At 45.5% G+C, this 21,568-nt stretch overlaps 1 protein-coding gene across 6 annotated transcripts in view; it reads left to right on the top strand.

Moving 5' to 3' along the window:
- TMEM229B (transmembrane protein 229B) overlaps positions 1-11,459 on the top strand; it is a 53,562-nt gene extending 42,103 nt beyond the window's left edge. For 4 of the 6 annotated variants that reach the window (XM_034769510.1, XM_034769509.1, XM_034769507.1 and 1 more), the window contains one exon: positions 10,786-11,459. In XM_034769510.1, the coding sequence (XP_034625401.1) occupies positions 10,813-11,316 (504 nt within the window). In that variant the 5' untranslated portion in view covers positions 10,786-10,812 and the 3' untranslated portion in view covers positions 11,317-11,459. Of the gene's footprint in view, positions 1-3,584; positions 3,986-4,755; positions 4,860-5,692; positions 6,043-10,785 lie in introns of those variants that run through there. The other 2 variants (XR_004645575.1, XR_004645574.1) reach the window with 2 other exon arrangements.
- Positions 11,460-21,568: the final 10,109 nt, after the last annotated feature.

Raw genomic sequence — 21,568 nt, 5'->3', positions numbered from 1 at the left:
GCCAGCCTCTATGGGGGTGCAGGGAGGATGTGTAAGATCTGGTAGAGCCTTTGGAAGACAGGGCACAGATCAGTTGATTTGGCCTTGATCCACCACAGCATGAGAGCTTCTAAGTAGGAGAGTTTTGACAAGCAAGCAGATTGTGTTCTACATTTTTGATCACACATGCACATGACACACATTAGCATGTTCCGCAAAGCGCTTACGTGGCAAATCTGCCCTGCTCTGTGGGTCCCACATCACCACTTCACTACTGCTAGCCTGGATTCAGCTTGGGCAATGGATAGTGTCTAGCATCAGAATAGAATGTCACCATCATAGTTGTGCTCACTCTCAGATGCGCAGAGTGGGCTTCAATAGGGTTACCATATGTCCGGATTTTCCCGGACATGTCCGGCTTTTGGGGGCTCAAATCCCCGTCCGGGGGGAAATCCCCAAAAGCCGGGCATGTCCGGGAAAATCGGGAGGTCAGCCGGGCCCGCGGGGAGCCGGGCCGGCCGGGCCGGCGGGGAGCCGGGCCCGCGGGGCCGGGAGCCGGGGGGTGCTGGGCGGGCCAGGGGTGGTCAGCCAGGGCCGGCACCCCAGGGCCCGAGCTGACCCAGGCTGGAAACGCCGGGGGGCCAGCCTGGGCCGCGCCTCCTCCCCCCACACCCCGCTTACCTGCTTCAGGCTTCCCGCGAATCAAATATTCGCGGGAAGCAGGGGAGGGGGCGGAGACTTTGGGGAGGGGGCGGGGTTGGGCGGGGGTGTGGGCGGGGCTGGGGGCGGGGCCCGTGGAGTGTCCTCCATTTGGAGGCACAAAATATGGTAACCCTAGCTTCAAAAGGGAAAGTGACTAGGACTGCATGATCTCTGCATATAGCTTGCTCTATGTAAAGGACCACATCCCAGGGTTGTTAGACTGCATCAGGGTATTGGCATGTGTGGTGAAAATATTGGTTGGGAGCGGGCAAGATACACTGGGTAGAAGAAAAGGTTATTACTTACAATGGGAGGGGAAGGGAAGAATTAGCTTGCTCCCACTTCTAACTTCCGGAAGCATCTCTCTAGTCAGATGTGAGGCAGAAAGATGCTATCTTCCCCCTGGAATTTGGGCATATTCCTCTAGCAAAGTCAAACAAGCTTGAGTAGAGAGTTGGTTCCTGAGAAGAGGATTTGGAGAGTGGTTTGTTGATTCAGTGTGATTATTCTTCTCCTCCCCCACCCCCCATTTTATCTGCCTGGCCCACAGCATCAGCCTCTCTCTCCATATCTCCTCCCCAGATTACAGGAATGGCTAACAGCCAAATCCCAATTGGCAAACTGGCATTTGAAGCCTTCATCTCAGTGCCATAACAGTATCCCTCTTCTTGCAGTCCTGGGCCAGAAAATCTAGCTCTGATCCTAAAACCAGGCTTCTGTATGGTAACACAGCCCTTTAAACGTAGACTGCCAGGCATTTGCTTTGAAAGTGCCCTTGTCAACTGCAGATAGAAGTTCTTGGCTTCTGTCCTGTCAGCAAATTCTATGATTAACCACAGAGGCCTTGCCAGGCAAGGAAGGAGTTCGGTACGGTCTGTTCCCAGGTACACAGTGGGGGAGGATGATGTGTAATTTCAATACTTAGTCCTTTTCTCTCTCTAATTCCATCAGCAGATTGGGAAGGAAGCTCCTAATAGGAGAATGGTAGCACATGCTGCCCTAGTTTAGCCCTGTTCAGACAAAACATAGAATCATAGAAATGTAGGCCTGGAAGGGTCCTTGATGGGTCATCTAGTCCAGTCCCCGGCAACGAGGCAAGACTAAGTATTATCGAGACCATGAATGACCGGTGTTTGTCCAACCTGTTCTTATAAACCTCCAATAATGGAGATTGCACAATCTCCCTCGGTAATTTGTCCTATTGCTTAGCTACCCTGACAGTTAAGAAGATTTTCCTAATGTCTAATCTAAATCTCCCTTGCAGCAATGTAAGCCCATTGCTTCTTGTCCTGTCCTCAGTGGTTAAGGAGAACAATTTATCACCCTTTTTATAACAACCTTTTTCATACTTGAAGACTATTATGTCCCCCCTCAGTCTTCTCTTCTCCAGACTACCCAATTTTCCAATCTTTTCTCATAGGTCATGTTTTCTAGACCTTTAATCACTTTTGTTGCTCTTCTCTGGACTTTCTCCAATTTGTCCACATCTTTGCCAAAGTGTGGTGCTCAGAACTGGACACAATACTCCTGCTGTGGCCTTATCAGTGCTGAGTAGAGTGGAAGAATTACTTCTCCTGTCTTGCTTACAACACTCCTACAACATCAATCCCAGAATGATAGTAACTGTTTTTGCAACAGTTTTAGTCTTATATTTAGTTTGTGATCCACTGTAATGCCCCAATCCTTTTCTGCAGTGCTCCTTCCTAGGCAGTCATTTCCCATTTTGTATTTGTGCAATTGATCATTCCTTCCTAAGGCCAGGTCTACACTATAAACGTCCATCGGTATAACTATGTCACTTAAGGGGTGTGACACCCCCCACCCCCTCCGAGTGACACAGTTATACCAACCTAACCCCTGGGTAGACAGCGCTATGAGATTCTCCTGTCCACATAATCCACCTCCATGACAGGCAGTAGCTAACTGCGCTGACACAAGAAGCTCTCCCGTTGGCGTAGTAGTATCTTCACTGAAGCACTAATGTAGCGTTTTAAGTGTAGACCTGCCCTAAGTGTAGTACTTGGCATTTGGCCATATTGAATTTCATCCTATTTATTTTAGACCATTTCTCCAGTTGATAAAGATAATTTTGAATTCTAATCCTGTCTTCCAAAGCCCTTGCAAATCCTCACAACTTGGTGTCATCTGCAGAATTTATAGGTGTACCTACTATGCCATAATGCAAATCATTTATGAAGATATTGAATAGAACCAGACCCAGGACAGATCCCTGTGAATCATTGATAACTACTCCCTGAGTATGGTTTTTCAACCAGTTGTGCACCCACCTTATTGTAGGTTTGTCTAGGCTATATTTCCCTGGTTTGCTTCTGATGTCAAGTGAGACGGTATCAAAAACCTTACTAAAGTTTATCTATATCACAGCTACTGTTTCCACCCCACTCCTGGACTACAAGGCTTGTAAGGCTTATTATCCTGTCAAAGGCGGTTAGGTTGATTTTACAAGAACAAATCCATGTTGACTATTACTTATTACTTTATTATCTTCTAGCTGCTTACAAATTGATTGTTAGATTATTTGTCCCATTATCTTTCTGGGTACCAAAATTAAGCTGTCTGGTCTATAATTCCCTGGGTTGTCCTTATTCCCCTTTTTATAAATAGGTACTCTATCTGCACTTTTCCAGTCCTCTGGGATCTCTCCCATCCTCCATGAGTTCTCAAAGATAATCACTAATGGCTCGGAGAGCTCTTCAGCCAGTTCCTTAAGTATTCTAGGATGTGTTTTGTGAGGCCCTGCCAACTCAACATCTAACTTGTTCAGCCTGGTCTACCCTGAAGCGCTACAGCGGCCTAGTTGCAGGGGTGCAGCTGAGCTGCTGTAGCATTTTAAGGGTAGACATATCCTAAGTAATTGTTAACTTGTTCTTTCTCTATTTTAGCCCGAGATCCTACACCATTTACACTGATGTTTCCTGTGTTAGTTGTCCGATGACTGCTAACCTTTTTGGTGAAAACTGAAGCAAAAGAACTTAAGAGCTCTGTGTAGCTTGAAAGCCTGTCTCTTTCACCAACAGAAGTTTGTTCAATAAAAGATATTACTTCACCCACCTTGTCTCTCTTATATCCTGGGACCAACAGGGCTATAACACTGAATGAAACAAAAGAAGGCACTTAACACTTTGGCCATTGCTACATTTTCATGCTAAGTTTGAAGGCACCTCTTTCACTTTAAACATTTGAATTGTAAAGTGAATCTAGTGCTGGAGAAAGGTGCCAGTTTCACAGCCTTGAATAATTGAAGTCCTCTGTTTTTTCCAACTCAACTTTCTAGAAAACCATCTCATACTGAGAGCTAACTTTAATAGCAGTGATGGCCAATTAGGAAACAAAAAAATTCTTTGTTATAACAATCTATGGCCCGCTAACAACCCCCATCCCAAGCTGCCTTTTTTCCTTCTTCTCTCCTCCTACCCCACGAATGGGCCACTTCACCTTGAACAGTCCCTTAAAATATGTGTTAACTTCTTATACTAAACAGTCTGTTCTACCTTATTTAGCTGTGACAACCTGTGTATCTCTACACTGCAATTACACTGTTGCATCCGAAGAAGTGAGGTTTTTACTCACGAAAGCTTATGCCCAAATAAATCTGTTAGTCTTTAAGGTGCCACCAGACTCTTTGTTGTTTTTGTAGATACAGACTAACACGGCTACCCCCTGATACTACACTGCAATTAAAAACCCAGGACTGGCCTGTGCTAGCTGACTGGATCACACTAAGGGGCTATTTCATTGCTATGTATAGGCTCGGGCTGGAGCCCAGGCTCTAGGACCCTGTGAAATGGCTCAGGATACAGCCCAAGCCCAAACGTCTACACTGCAATTAAACAGCCCCTTAGCCCAAGCACTGTGAGCCTGAGTCTGCTGGCATGGGCCAGACACAGGTTTTTAATTGCACTGTAGACGTACATTCTGAGTACATTTCCCAGACCTGAGGAAGAGCTCTGTGTGGCTTGAAAGCTTCTCTCTCTCTCCAACAGAAGTTGGTCCAATAAAATATATTACCTCCCGCACCTTGTCTCTAGAACTAATTTATATCAATCTTTGCAGGCAGCTTTCCTAACAAAAACGTGCCCATATGTGAACAGGATGTGGCTAGACAAATTACTGCAGAGGAATGGGGTTTTATCTGGAAAAGAGGACCAGCAATATCAGTAGGTAGCACAATAAAAGAAAATGTCTTTAAGATACTATTCCAATGGCACCTCACACTAGTCAGGTTAAAATAGAGAGAGAGAGATTAAATGGCGATAAATGGTGAAGAAATTGTGGTGGAAAAAGATGATTTTAATGCATATATGGTGGATAAGACCAGTCATTAGAAAGTATTTGGATGCAGTCTGTAACAAAATACCACAAATTGTTAGATGTTTATTACCAAATGATCTGTTGGTAATCCACTTGGGCTTCTGATTGGAAATGGTCAGGCACAAAGAAAAAGAATTAATCTCTCATCTTCTAGCAAATGCTCAGCTATTGGTAACCTTTCATTGAAAAAAAGAAAAATAGCCCAACTATGGAGGAATGGTTTAAATAAAAAAGTGGGGGAGGTTGTGGTTTTGGAAAAATTAACACACCAATTATATACCCAGCAAAATAGACAGAGGACAGATATTTGGTGATCTTTTATTCAATATTCAGACAAAGTGCATTCACTTGCAAAAACAAAACTACACCTGTCCAGTTTTTTTAAATATTAACATTTGATATTCAACAGACATACTATGTCTGTTGATGTGTAATCGGAGATTTCACTCCATTTAATAAAATCACTAGGAACAATTTTGGGGTTTTAATGATGTTGACTCTGTAATTTGGCAACACCCTGTTAAATAGGAAGATCTGATGATGACTGTAATCCTGTAGAATCTCTCTTTAAACAAAAGCTCACTGTTGTAATGATTATTTGTTTCTGAAATTTATATGGCAAAGATTTATAAACATGTAAAAACTTCCTAAATAAAGTTTTATTTTTTTATTTTTAAAGTGCAGCATGAGCAGTAGCAGAACAAGCTTTGCCTATGCTGCCCTCTGCCAGGGGGACCTGAAGGGACGACCGCCAGGGGTTGGAGAAGAGTGCATTCTCTGTGCCCCATTCACTTTCTGCTGTGAACAACCAGCAATGTGCCATCTGCAGCGCTGTCTTGCTGGGAATTGCACTGATATACTCCACCTCATTTCCCACCGGTGACAGAACAGCTATCAACTCTTAAGAGCTTTTTGATCACTATCACAGTCATTCCATTAGAAATCCTGCCATCACATTCAAGCTTCTCTTTGCCTTTAAGACCCTTCACAAATCTGCTCCTTCCTGCTCATTCGTTTTTGTTTATCACATCTAGCCTCCATTTCATAGATTTTAGGGCCAGAAAGAATCACTGTGATCAGTTAGTCTGCTTCTTCAACAAATGGCTCCGTGCTTTCTTTCAGGATGCCCCTTGAACATAAAATGCTGTCATTGAATGAATCTGTAAAGCCATTAATCTCGCCTCCTTCCTATCCCTTCTCTACAGCCACTTCTGCTGTGATATTTACAAGAAATCAGCTAAGCACTGAAGGCTAGGTGGTATGGTGCTTGGGGATTAGATGGATTTTATAAACACTTAGATGATTTAGAACCACTGTGTTGTGCAATTGCTAATCTGTGTAACTATGTAATCTTATTGTTTCTTGCATCTGCCCCTTACACTTCCTTTCTGTTTGTTACTCACATGTTGCATCTTGTATACAACAGAATGTAAGCACTTCAGGGTAAGCGGCTGCAGCTTCCTATACAGTTGCAGAGTGCCTAGCAGGATAGGGTCTGATTTCATTTGGGGCCATTGGGCATTACCAAAATCCAGCAAAAGAGAAATGCAGGCCTTGTTTTGGAATCTTTTAATCAGCGAGGAAACTCAGGGGTTAGGGGTAGAGCTAATTGGAAATTTTTCAATGGGTCATTTTCCCATGGGAAAATGCTGATTCACTGCTGTTGAACTGTTCCCTGGGAACATGTGAATTGCCTCAGATCTTCCTCAGAACATAGGCAGGTTTCAAAACTAGCATGGATTCTTGCCATCCTTAGTAGCCTCCGTGGCAGACGTCCCTGGAGTTGGGACGCTTGGGCATCCAGGCCCTATGGCTGCACTGCAAGGCGTCTGGGAGCCAGGGCCGAGCTGAGAGCTTCTTGGAAGCCAAAGCTCTGAAGATATTTTGATTAGAAATTTTCTAAATGAAACATTCTGGTTATTTCAAAATGTTTTTTTCAGAATTGCCCTTCTGCGGGAAATTTTGAAGTTGCTACTTTTCATTTTGAAAGTGACTTTTTTTTCTCCAAAAATGTTGGAATTTCTCACAGAAAGGGGCATTCTGACTTTCAAACAACTCTGGTTAGGAATTGATGGGGTTGTCACTTGAGGCATATGTATAGGGATAATGTCTCCACAGAATTTGCTGGGAGTTATGTACATTGGTGTGGCTGACACTGCTGTCAGTTGATAAGTACACAGTTACCTGGTTCATTCCCAGGACAGCTGATAATTGTGGGCAGTTGAGTTTTCATTAGTGATTGTCACAAGGCTCAAAAAAACCCAGTTATGGTCTGTCTGGTGAACTAGTTGCTAGTGCAAAGTATGGCCTGCAGGAGGCCTGTGTTCAGTTTCTGGCCCCAGTCTCCCATTGTGTGGACTAGATGCCTATTTAGAAAAATACGAGAGAAGAGAGAACGTTGACTTGGTCTCAGGTTAGTCCCTGGGATGAATAATTATCTAATAAATATGGAGTGTATCTTATCAGTAAAGAATGGCTTTCCTCTGAGAGCACCACAACACAGCTCTGGGAATGCTGGCTGTGCACTGGAAGGGGTGCAGTTCTAATCTGGACTGAACACCAGATGCACCTGCACAGCAAAGCTGGCCACCAGAAGGGGGCGCTGCTAGATGGACACATTTACCTGAGTGTTTGGTCACTAGTGGGCAGGCATGCGGCAACAGGACTTGAACAGAAGCAGTTGTGACTTTGAGAGAAGATGCTTACTGCATCTTTCAATGCTTCTCTTGCTGAGTTTTATTTTGTAAGGCCTCAGAACATTTTGAAAAGACATTTCTGAACTTACTGGAAAGAAAGACCTGAGTATGCAGACAGCATTGGGGCTGCGGGAGTTCTCAACCAACAGAATGCAAACACAGCTCCTACAGGGGGGCTTGGGGGGGGGGGGGGTTAGAAAGCCTTATAGAAATGACCTATAAGAACCTCAGCCCTGGACTGTGTCCTCCTGGACTCCCCGACCCCTCTCCTCTCCAGACAGTGATAGCTCCCTGTGCCTTGTCTTCCCTGGATAGGAATAGTTCCTCTGATCCTTCTCATAACTCCTGTCCTCCCTCAGACACTGTTCTGGCCTCCCCCCACCCCATCTCCTACTCCTAACTCTAACTAGCGGGTATATATATCAGTTTTCTCTTGAAATCATGTGAAAATGGAGGAATGATATGAAAACTCATTGGCCCAGGTCTCTCAGCTGTGCTGAGAAGAAACCAAGTAACAGCACATAGAATAACTGCTGGCAGTTCCCCTGATCACCCTCAGGAACATTAGTGACATGCACTGCACTGAAGCTCTCAGTGGCGATGTTACACCTACACAAGTCTCAGGCAACAACCCTATTGCCCTCAAATCCTCAGAGTTTCTTGGTTGATTAAATCATTCTTAAGTTGGGGTCTGAATGGCTCAGAGAATTTTCTAATGACTTTATAGTCTTTCACTTGTAGGTCAACCAGTTTGATATTGACCCAAAGTCTGCAGCACCTGAAGGCTGGTGAGTGGCCTATGTAAAATGGTATGGCTTTGCAGGTATCCTGCCCTCAGCTCCCTCTGGCTTCTTGCAATAATTCGCTCCCATGCCAGAATACTTAAAGTAAGATCCCCCTAGTTGGTATCATTTATTAATTCTTATTGGCACTTTGTCCATCCAGTTCCAAACCTTGTTCCATGTAAATCAGGAGCCCTACAGCCATGCTTCTTTGGCTTGTGCTGTGATTAAAGCAGGGGTTTTTCTCCATGACTGAGGAGTCGCACGGCCCCCTGCTGGGGGGGCTATACTGTGATTAGAGCCAGTTTCCAGCTCTACTTCACAAAGCACCTCTTCTCTCCTTTGGTTCAGGGGGGCCCACAGCTCTCCTGGGGCTCTGCTTGGCAGACAGGCAGTCTCCTTTCTGAGCTGTCTGCCTTTCCTCCTCCTTTTAGCTTTCTGGGGGCTTCTCTCTAGGTCTGGACTGACTTTTAAGCACATGACCTACCTGTTATATGGCTACACTAATTTTTCCCACCTGAGGAGGAGGGTTGAATGAGTCATAGGTGAGGCTGGACTCATTACCTCATAAAGGGGCCAGTCGCCCTGTGACAGTGGGTCTCAGTTCATTGACTAGTGGGATAGGTGCGCACTTCATAAAAAACATCATGACAGTGGGCGCTGGTTGGTCATCTTAATGGCTCTCATATAAGAGTGAGTGGGCCATGGGCACTCATCTGTCTTCCTTATGTTCAGTACTACCTTGATCCTTCTCCTTTTTCAGAAACAAATAGCAGATTAACCTCCTCTCCCCACAATAATTTTCCTTCCCTTTATGCCATTTTTAGGTAAATTTCCTCCCTCTGCCCATTATTTGGATGCCTTTTCTCCTTTGGAAGTCTTCCTTCTCTCCCAAACAAATCCTTCTCTCACTCACCTCCCACCAGTACCTCACCTCCAGTGCAATTTCATACTGTATAGAGAGAGGCATCATGTTACAGAGCAGGGAGGTTTTACGCTCGCTCTCTATGGCATTGTTAAGACCACACCTGACATTCTGCAGTCAGTTCCGGGTATCTTGTACCATAAAGCTGTCCAGGTCAGAGGGCACCTGAGGGAGGAAGGAAGTTAGTTAGAAAGCAGCATCTGAACAAGGGACTGGAGAAACTGATTTGTAAGGATAGATTTTTAAAACAATAAATTGGTCAGGTTCATTTCTGGTGTAACTCTACTCAAGTCAATGGAGTTACACCAGGATGAACTTGGGACAATGTGTATAGCTTGGCTAAGCAGTGATTAAGACATGATAAATCTCTACAGATATTTGAAGGATGTAATAGTAATTGTTTGGGAGGGGGAGGGTTGAACTTGATTAGGGTGATGAAGAAGTTATTCCCTTTTAAAATCTTTTTCTCCACCCTCATGTCTTTTTCTGTAACTTACACTCCAGTATACAGACATAGGGTCCTTATTCCAAACCCCCTCTCAGCATGACTAACTAGATCTCTACCCTCAGCTTTCCTTTTTATTCTCACCCTTTATGCTTCCAGAAGCCAAATTCGAATGTATTTCAATAGATCTCTTGTGCCTTTTGACTGTAAATCAGGCAATTCTGTATTATATCAAATGCTTCCCTGAATCCCAGATATCTCATGTCTGCCAGTTCCTTAATATACAGCAACGGTTCAGTTGAACAGGGGCAGGTGTAACAGCTGAGAACACTCCTCTTTTGTTTCTCTCACTAGCCAGTTAAAAGGGCACCCTCAAATCCCTGTTTGCTAAACTGAGATTTCTGGGGGCATGAACCATGGAGGGCACCAAAAGGGTCTAAGATTATTTCAATACCTTACTTGCCTCATCTGTCCTATATTGCCTGAGATTCAGCAAAATGGGGGTCAGTGCTACTTCTTTCAGAACTAAAGGACTTCTTCCTCCTGTATTTTTCATAGTATTACTTGTTTCCAGTAAGCTGATTTGTAGTCACACTACCCTTCATCTCCCTCATTACCACTGAGTACCAGCTCGATCCAAGTCCTCCTGGTAGTGCAGTGTGCAGGAAACCTGCACTGCTGCTGTCTGATTGCCAGCCTCTTAATCACCAATCTGTCAGCTTTCACCAGCACTAAGATTAATGCTACGAAGAATGAAACCACCTAAAGTTTTTTGCATCTCTGGTTAATCCCGTCATCAAAAGGGATACATCTCATTTCTCGACTTCTCTCTTGTCGATGTTGTTAATTTACTTGTATTCCTCCCAATGAGATGAGACCCAGTGATGTCCTTATTGATTTTCTGCCTGTCTTTGTTCCTTTCAGAGTTCCGGCTGGGGACTGTGTGGAAGGATGGCTGCTGCAGAACCCCTGACTGCCTTCTCACGGTGGTACCTCTATGCCATTCATGGCTATTTCTGTGAGGTGATGTTTACGGCTGCCTGGGAGTTTGTGGTCAACTTTAACTGGAAGTTCCCAGGTGTCACCAGTGTCTGGGCACTCTTCATCTATGGGACCTCCATCCTCATCGTGGAGAAGATGTACCTGTATCTGAAAGACAAGTGTAACATTTTAGTGCGATGCCTCATTTACACTCTCTGGACATACCTTTGGGAGTTTACCACTGGCTTCATCCTGCGCCAGTTTAACGCCTGCCCTTGGGACTATTCACAGTTTGATTTTGACTTCATGGGCCTCATCACCCTAGAGTATGCCATCCCATGGTTCTGTGCTGCGTTCATCATGGAGCAGCTGGTTATCAGGAACACCTTGCGCTTGCGATTTGATGAAAATGCTGAGCCAGGGGACCCTACCGCCACAATCGCCTTGGCCAACGGCCATGTCAAAACCAATTGAACAATAATCCAATGCCACACTTAGTGAGAGAGCCCAGCCACATCCCAGACTGGTCTCAAAGACTGATACATCCTGTACGATACACAATCCCCTTTATGATGGGGGCATGCATGGGATATAGCAGAATAAAAATGGAACCAATAGATTTTCTATGGATTTTATGTTTTTGGCCACAAGAAGCAGTGTCAGCTACTTGTTGGTTAGGTTGTTTCTGACTTCTAAATTATTATGGGGAAAAAAAAGTCCTGTTAGCTGCATTTTACTGGATGTGGAGAAATGAGAGAAAATGCTACAGTTGAAATGTATACAAAAAACAAACTAGTGGATGGGCATAGACGCCCTGGCTAAATTAGTGATTTGGCTTATTCCATTAGGCAATATTCAGGTGCTTGCTTGCAACCAATACCTCCCATGGGACCTGAGATGCTGCAGGATCAAGGAAAATCCATCTGCTGTTGAGAACGACCCAACAGTGGTGCTCTACTGGGAAGGTAGACAGCGCCCCCTCTTGTGGTCTCCCTGACCTTCCCCTAAGGTTCTTTATTGCACCATAGTATGTTATGGTGCTGGACATCTTGCTGGATTTATATGAAACTTGTACTTTTTGAATTCTCAGTCCTGATGCTCACTCGAGAGTTTTCCCCCCACTCCTTTTTATAAATAAAAGGCCTTTTCTGCCGGGTGAATTCCACCATACTCTGTGCAATCTGAATCACGGCGAAGTGGCCAAAGAGAGAAATAGCTGAAGTCTTCCCCTCACAGTGGAACTCATCACAAGGGCTGCTCCAAGCTCCAGCTCCATTTCCAACCAGGCAAACCCATGGAGATGTAGACGCCACCTGGGGTTTTCTGCCTTCCTTCCCAGGGATTTCTCTGTCACTAAGGATGCTGATGACTTAATTCTGACTGCAGCCCCTTGCACTGCCTGATGTCAAAGTCCTCATTTGATTAAGGCAGCAACCAGGAATCAGTCGGAGTCCTCTGGGACAGACTATATCGCCTGTGTCTATTTCCTCCTGCACCAGTTGATCTTGTCTCAGCTTGGCCCAGTGTTCTTCTCTGAGTACTGACTTTATTTTCCCTTCCTAAATGCTATTTTAAACTAAGTACAGCAAACCCTCTCCATAAAGCTGATTTGGGGTAGCACAGGATGTGCCTCACTGCCTGATATCAGGGAGTATGTTAAAAAAGAAAGTTTCTAAGGAGCACAATGGGGCTATTCCTCAATTTCTTCCAGATGAGAATGAGGTTGGGTTGTGAGAGGGGCAGCAGGGAGGTGGAAGGGCTGCAAGGTACTGTTGCTCTATTTTAGAGCTATCTCAGCTAGAGATAGTTTCAAGTTTAGCCACTTGGGAACAATCCTGAGGCTGTGGGGGAGGTGGTGGCATGAAAGATGCATTGCTCTGGCAGCCACACATTAATTGTTTGTCCTGAGGACTCTTCTTGGCTGCCTGCATAAGCAACAAGGATGCATTGTACCACGTGGCAGTCTTCTCTCACTCAGAGCTTTATGAGGAGGGTGTGCTGTAAATAGGTATATGGGGCCAGATTAATTCCAGGTGTCATTCCACCCAAGTCAGTGGCATTGCACCAGCAATGAATTTGGTTCAAGATGTGAATGCGTGTGTGATTGTGGAGTCTCGCTTTTCTGTTGTGTTGGGAATGGCTGGATTATTACCATGTTGGTCCATGACTGTTCTCTCTAGCCAGCCCTCAGCCCATAAATCTGCCCATTGGTCTGTGGAATTCCATTCCAGAGGGAAAAGAAACTCTGTTGCTATCAATGGAATTGTTTGTTGGTAACGCTGCTGCTTCTGAATAAGAATCAACACACAGTGTTAATTTTTTTCTGTACTGCACAAAATGCAATTGTTTTATTCCTCCCTGTGCCCCATTTCACATGACAACCTTTGCCGGCAACGGACATGTGAAAGCAGTGGCAGCAAGGAGTTAATGAGCTCTGTCCTGTGGTATGCAATGCCTCCTGAAATACCCAGAACATAGAGAGAGGTATTAATATTCCCTTTTTGTAGTTCATTAAATTAAACCAACAAACAAAAAACAGAGAACAGAAACGTGTTTTCCATGCTATGATGCCAGTACCATGAAATCAAAGATATAATAGGTTCAGTTTATCAGCCAGGTAAATGATGGTTTCAAATATTTAGATCTTAGCAAAATAATCACTTTGGGTGTACAAATGCTATGGATGGGTAATTTGCACATGGGGGCAATTCATAGGCAGTAGAGTCAGATATTAGGGGGTGAGTGAGGGAGAGGAGGTGCAGACAGGAACTGGGACATGCCTATCCATTGTGGCAGTTGCATTCATGAAGAGAATGTGTGAGGGTGACTAACCTCAGTGTCTAAATCCTAGGACCTTCTAGCTGCCCAGTTTAACTCGGCTGTAGCACTGCCTTCTGTGCAGCATGCAACGTTTGCGTCAGGTCATGCCCTCACTTTGGAGCAGGTTGCACTGGAACCCTGCCATTACAGAAACATTAAGAAGGTTTAAGTGGCTTAGTGAATTGGCAGCACAACCAATGACCCCACAGTTATGACTCCGGGGTGGGGGCAGCTATCCACGGTGGTGACCAGCACCTCAATCATGTGTTCTTTGGCTTTAGAAACTCCCCAAGTGCGACTGTTTTTGCACAGCTGCATAACAATCAATGGCTCACTTAAGGAATGGTCCCTGAGTGGCCTTTGACATGTGGCTATATCATGCAAATCAGACTCAGTTGCCCACGAGTTACCATTGTGGCACCTATTCAAGCTTCTTGTTCACCAATGACTGACAAATACCGCTCAGCTCTTGCACCCTCCCGGGGCTCTAATTTACCCACAAAAGTGCACTTTACTTGCAGTTTGCACACCAGGAACTGAATTGGACCTAGTACATTATTAAATCACTGTGTAGAATCCACTGGATCACTCTCCTACTATTACTGGGTACCCTGGCACCTTCCAACAAAGACACCATTGGCCAGATTTCCAAAAGTGCTGAGTGCTCTCCAGGTCCTGTTTTCAATGGCACCTGCTAGGTGCTGAGTACTTCTGAAAAACTGGCTCTGTATCTGCTGCTACACCATGCAGGACTCATTTCTCTTTCTGAAGAGCAACGGTGGCTGCAGTCAGAGATTTAATCTCCCCTTCAATACAAGTGAATACTACTGATAACATTTTACAACAAGGGTGCCCAAACTACATGACAGCAAGGCCCACATTAGCAGCTTCTCAGGAGCCTGGGAGCTATACCTAATGTGCAGAGATATTTACATACAAAATTTATCACACACCCCCAACCCCACACAAAAAGGCCTAATATTTGCTTGTACATGTATCTTCAATAGATTAAAATTGCCTGTTTGAGTTCACCAGCAATAAAAACTTGTGATTTATCAGTTTTGTCCTCACTCTGCAGCTTTTGGGAGAGGGTGGCCCAGAGCTGCATATTTGGATACGATGGGCCACATTTAGCCCTTGGGCTTCACTCTGGATACCTCTATCTTATATTTCAAGAGAAGCTTTCATCCCAAAGGTTCCCCAAGCACGTCACAAAATATATACACTGGTGCCTTGTGGATGAGAGCTGGCTCTAGCACCACCGTGGTCATCGTTCCTGCTCCGAAGAACTTGGCAGTGCAGAACGGTTGATATTAAAGCAAAGTTAGCTAAACTATTTAATTTCAGCATTATGAGCTAGATGCAGGGATACTAATGTACCAGAAAGTCTTCCCACTGCTTCTGATCTAAGTCTGTTTTGCAATTGAAATCCTCCTTGCGTAGAGATAATCCTGTCAAGGCTTTGCTTGAACTACAAATAGTTGTTTAAAAATAAAAGTAAGTGAAGAAAGACAAAGCTTGAACAGGTTTGGAATTAGCAAGCAGGTAACCCGAGACCTCCTGGGTGCAGCAGCATTGATTGTCAGTAACCAATTTACCAAAACCTGCACAAAGGGAAAAGGGATCTCATATTTAATTTGAACTTCTACCCTTTCTGCATTATGAATATAGTACACAAGTCACTTGTAAGATGAGACTTTCAGATGAGTTTAAACAAAATGTCCTTTTGTTTTAGCCTGGCCTGACTTTTCTGAATTGATGCAACATACCATGCAAGAGGTAAGTTTACAGACCAGTGCTCTCTGCTTCCAGTTCCTCCTGGCTTCTAACCAGGATCCTCTACTAACGAACAAAATGCTTCTTTTCCCCTTTCCTGTACAATAGAAGGATCCCATTACAATCCCTGCTTTTGCTTCATATCTGATATATTAAAACAGAAAGTGTCTCTGCTTTTATGGAGTTCCTTCCAAGTCAACTGCTGGTCCTACAATGCAACACCTCCATCCAATTGCTTCAGCATCCACCCATCACGGAGCTGTGGAGAACTAAGAGCCTAGTTCAAGTTTTAGCAAATAGTAATTACATTTCTGTCTCTTACTACCCCAAAATGTGCTTTTCATGATCTGGAGCCATTGAGAAGGGGCTTTCCACAATCTTTGTGTAACCCACACTTGCAGTGTGTGCCATTCTAACACTGTCTAGAGCAGGGGTGGGCAAACTACAGCCCAGAGGCCACATCCAGCCTGTCAGACATTTTAATCCGGCCCTCGAGTTCCTGCCGGGGAGCAGGGTCCGGGGCTTGCCCCGCTCTGGCACTCCAGTTGGGGAGCAGGGTTGGGGGCTTGCCCCACTTCGTGCATTCCGTGGCTCTGCATGGCTCCCGGAAGAAGCAGCATGTCCCCCCTTCGGCTCCTACACATAGGGGTAGCCAAGGGGCTCTGCATGCTGCCCCTGCCGCTCCCATTGGCCAGGAACCATGACCAACGGGAGCTGCAGGGACAGCGCCTGCGGATGGGGTAGTGTGCAGAGCTGCCTGGCTGTGCCTCTGTATAGGAGCTGGAGGGGTGACATGCCACTGCTTCTGGGAGCTGATTGAGGTAAGCACCGCCCAGAGCCTGCACCCCTGACCCCCCTCCCACGCCCCAGCCACAGCCCTGCCCTCCCTCCTGCCCTCCAAACCCCTGGATCCCACCCTGGAGCACCATCCTGCACCCCAAACCCTCATTCCCAGACCCACCCCAGAGCCCACACCCCCAGCCAGAGCCCTCCCCCCCTGCACCCCAACCCCCTGCCCCAGCCCAGAACCCCCTCCTGCACACTGAACTCCTCATTTCTGGACCTAACACAGAGCCCACACACCCTAGCCGGAGCCCTTACCCTCTCCCACACCCCAATTTCATGAGCATTCATGGCCCACCATACAATTTCTATACCCAGATGTGGTCCTTGGGCCAAAATGTTTGCCCACCCCTGGTCTAGAGGGTGGGCCAGGCACAGAGGTTGATAGTTCCCTCTTAGCTCAGCCAGTAGAGATTCATGCTTTCTGATCCAGTACTCTCTGCTTCAACCCCCACTGTCAATAACCTATGCAGGGGCATCATGTTATGTGCACATCAATGGGATTAGCTTCCCTCATCTCTAAGATGCCTAGGGCTCAATTCACCCAGAGTCTGCCCTGCTGGCACTGAGTCCCTTAAGGCTATCCAGCTGGAGAGGGATTACAGTGGCACAAGATGCCCTCAGTCCCTGTTCTGCCAGGGGCCCACAGTCAGCTAGCACAGCCCCCAAAGTAGGCAATGCTGCCTTGAAAGGGCCAAAGCTAGGGCAGTTGGGGATGCATGGATTAGTTACTGACCTGTGGAGCTCCTCCTGCAAATGGAAAGCGGTCCTTCTCTGGTGGAATGCCCAATGAATATGGCAATGCAAATGCTACCTGTCCTTCCCCAGGGGCAAAGCCCTCCTAAAATGTCTCAAGGGAGGAGGGGATCCTCACATCTGTTAAGTCTCCCATTTCCCTGGGAGACTCCTAGTTCTATGAGTTCCCCAATGAGTGTCTGAATCACCCAGGGAAACAAGGAGGCTTAAACAGGAAGTGGGGGTGAAATGCTCCATTCTCAAACCTTCATCTTTATGGTTTCAGCTAGCTTGCTATGGTTTATGGACGGAGCAACTTAGCTGAGACCTTAAGGACCAGAGGTGGGGGGTTAGAGTGACTCACCCTGACCTCGTGTCAGACCTCGGAGCTGTTCATTTCCTGTGTGAAGCAGGGAAGGGGCCTTCACAGGGTGAGCTGGGGCTGTAGTGAGATGAACAGCAGGAATAGAGCCAGCAGTGATTGCAGAGCAGGGGCTGGAGATGGTATCTATGATCCCAGCTGTCAGAGGAGCTGGACAAGTGAGTCTGAAACAGTCCCATAGTGAGGGAGTCTCCCATTGAAGGAACTTGGCTCCTCCTGCTTGGGGTTTGTTTGGAGTCTAACATTATTAAAAGCATTCATGTGGCATTTTTCTTGGTTTGACTGAAGGAGGACAGTTCTCATACCCTCACCATGGTGACTGGGCTCCTTGCTGTCCCTCCATTAGTGGCTGTTGGCATTTCTGATAATGAGACACTCCATCAGACTGTCAGCCAATACTATTTTTAAACAATAAATCCAAATGTTTGACTTCAGTTTTTATTTATGCTTCAGTTTTGTTAGGACTTAAAGGCACCTAAATATCTAGTAAAGTTATTTATTTTTACAGATTCATAGATTCTAGGACTGGAAGGGACCTTGAGAGGTCATCGAGTCCAGTTCCCTGCCCACATGGCAGGACCAAATACTGTCTAGACCATCCCTGATAGACATTTATCTAACCTACTCTTAAATATCTCCAGAGATGGAGATTCCACAACCTCCCTAGGCAATTTATTCCAGTGTTTAACCACCCTGACAGTTAGGAACTTTTTCCTAATGCTTAAAGGCTTATAGCATGCCTATCATGGTTGGGGGGTGAGCAACTGTTACTGCCTGAGGGAGCAGGAGTGGAAAATAAAAACTTGTTAATTAAAAATACTTATGCAAATGAGTCCCATGCATATTAAATATGCAAACTGCAACATTGCATTATTTGCATAAAACCTGCAGATTTCAGGGTCATCGGATTTACCAAACACAGGGGTATACTTTACACCCACTTCCCCAATGAGGGAAGTGGAACTAATCCCTGGAACAGAATGTTCCCCTCTTACCATTACCAACTGGGATGGACTCTCTTTTCCATAATGACTACCCCATTCCCAACATAGCCACCATAATGTGGAATAGACTTTCCCTGGTGTTTTGTTTAGAGTAATAATAATACTTAGCCTTTTTGTAGCATCTTCCATTCAAGGGATCTCAGAGTGCTTCACACACTTTAAACCTCATGTCAGCCCTGTGATATAGGTCAGTATTATCCCCATTTAACGGGGAATGAAACTCAGGCATAGAGAGAATTGCTCATGTGTGGGAGCAGGGACCCTCCAAGCCTCCTACAGATCTTTTCAGCATTGGAAAAGTGGGCTTATCTCTCTGCCCATCTCCAAGAGATTCTAGATTTGGAGATCAGACAAATTCCATCCCATGAAAATCCTGGGATGAGGGAGAAAGGCCACTGGCTTTGGACACCTGGAGCTGAGCTGGAAGCAATTTGCCTCTTATCACTCAGCTTTTACCCCTGAAGACTAAGGTAAGGCTGGGTGAGGGCTATTCAAGATATTGCCAATTGTTTTTCATTTATCCAGTACTGCTTATTGGGTAAAATTCTGAAGTCCTCACTCAGGGTCAGATCCTCCATTGACTTCTGTAAAATTATGCTGATTTACACTAGCTGGTTATCTGGCCCTCAGAATTCAATGGGGGCTTTGCTTGAATAAGGGCAGGGTGAGAATTTCATGTGGTCATTATAATTAAATGTTTCTAAAGAGCCCACCACTGTAATCATAGAATATTAGGGTTGGAAGAGACCTCAGGAGGTCATCTAGTCCAATCCCCTGCTCAAAGAAGGATCAACCCCAACTAAATTACCCCAGCCAGGCCATAAAAACCTTTAAGGATGGAGATTCCACCACCTCCCTAGGTAACCCATCCAGTGCTTCTCCACCCTCCTAGTGAAATAGTATCCAACCTAGTCCTCCCCACTCTGCAACTTGAGACCATTGCTTCTTGTTCTGTCATCTGCCACCACTGAGAACAGCCTAGCTCCATCCTCTTTGGAAACCCCCCTTCAGGTAGTTGAAGGCTGCTATGAAATCCCCCCTCACTCTTCTCTTCTGCAGACTAAATAACCCCAGTTCCCTCAGCCTCTCCCCATAAGTCATGTGCCCCAGCACCCTAATCATTCTTGTTGCCCTCGGCTGGATTCTTTCCAATTTGTCCACATCCCTTCTGTAGTGGGGGGACCAAAACTGGACACAATACTCCAGGTGTGGCCTCACCTGGACCTTCCCTGCATTTAAATGCCTTGGGCCCCTGCTGAACATTGATTAAACTCTTAACCAGTGTACATTTAAACTTCTTAATCCAGTCCAATCTTGCCCAAAGAAAGACATTTGTCTCTTGATACCAACAATGGTACAATTAGTAGCTGTTCTTGACAGTTCACTTTTACTGGCATTTCCCTGGTATTCCTATCCGCTGTGTGGTATAGTTTGTTTTCTGAACCACAATACTGCATTGTAGCTTACAAATTCTGAATTAGCTTTTGTTATATTTTCCTAATAATGTTTGATTGCAGTCCTATTAACTATTTCCATTTATCTTTATATTATGACCCCAGTCGTGATCAGGGACACGTTGTGCTAGGCGAATGAGCACTGAAAGCTCCCTAGAAGTGAGGGGGCCACTGGTGCCCGAAGCCCCACCCCACCTGTTCCCCAAAACCCTGCCCTTGCCGCACCTCTTCCCATGAGGCCCTGCCTCCCGCTTTCTCCTCTCTGACTCCTCCACCCCATCGCTTGCCTTTAAGGCAGGTAAAAAGTGGGAGGGTATAGCCTTCCCACTTTCAAAAGTTATGGGGCCATGGCCCTCTGCCTCCCAAGCCCCCATCCCATTCTGGCACCCTTGGCTAGGCACAGTACTGACACATAGAAAGACACAGTTGTTGCCCCAAAGATCGTACAGTCTAGTGTTTATGCCATTTCATTACCAGGTAGAGTTGTACATACTATGTGGCTAGCTTCAATCCAGGGTATGCCAATGTAATCCCAGGAAAAAAGTCTGCTGCAGGGAGATTGTGGCAGTGTGAAGACAGCTAGGGTACAAGAAGCACAAAACAGCTGGGATTTAGTGTACTATGTGGGGCAGATAGCACTTATAAAACCTGGGGCTCAGAACATTTTGATGTCTACATGTTGAGTTACTGCTTGACAAGCCAGGGTGTGAATCTACAACACACCAGCTTGCCACACACCAACTCACCATGTGAACATTGCTATTGTGCAATGAAAGTCCCAGAGTGCAGCTAGTTGCTGTGCTGTAAATTTGCCATATAGAAAAGAGACAAGTTCTTGCTGCACGAGTGGAAGGAAGAGCTTTGTCTCCTATACTAAGCGTCTCTATGAGGTTTTTGTTGTTTTATGAAGGAGCTCTGGATATCCACCTTCACAGTGACCTTCCCTGCATTTAAATGGGTGCTTTCCACTTTTGTCCATCGTAACGTTGCATATACCTTTCTTGTTTCTCTGCAAAGCCTCCTTACTCTAATTCCTGGGCCTGCTTTGGAGCTTGTACAGTACATTTCTGGTTCTGATACTGTGTTAGACATGCTAGGCTCCTGGAACAGCATCAGCCTGTGTAGTTATCAAAGTTTACAACTGAAAACAGACAAACTCTGCATCAGAAAAGGGCTACACTGGCAGCAAGCTGAACATAATTTGTTGGTAGGCAAAACTGGCAAGCAAAGGGGACAGCCAGTTTATAGCAGAGCAGTGTCTGATTCAAAACAAGATAGCTGTGCCCATTGTGTCTGCCAGCCCACCCCATCTTCATCAAAGGAGTACTCTCAGGTGAAGATTTTGAGTCAGGAGCAATCAGCCAGGTTGGCGGATATACTGTGGTGACCATCTGCTATATCAATTGGTGTTGTTGCTGTTACTGAGCCCACTATATGTCACTGCTTCTGTTGCAGGTTTCAAAGTAGCAGCCGTGTTAGTCTGTATTCACAAAAAGAACAGGAGTACTTGTGGCACCTTCGAGACTAACAAATTTATTTCAGCATAAGCTTTCGTGGGCTACAGCTCACTTCTTCCGATCACTCACCATCTGCAAGCAGCAGCTGTTGGTCCTGTTTCTCTACCAGCCATGTTGGCAGCCTGTCCATTTCCATACCCTCATTTATTAAGGACCTGGTTTTCAATCATGGGTACTCTGATGGGACATGCCCCC

The sequence above is a fragment of the Trachemys scripta genome, chromosome 4 (genome assembly GCF_013100865.1).
Source record: "Trachemys scripta elegans isolate TJP31775 chromosome 4, CAS_Tse_1.0, whole genome shotgun sequence".
Classification (NCBI taxonomy): Eukaryota; Metazoa; Chordata; order Testudines; family Emydidae; genus Trachemys; species Trachemys scripta.
The sequence above is the reverse complement of the archived record's forward strand: the minus strand, read 5'-3'. Positions and strand labels throughout refer to the sequence as shown.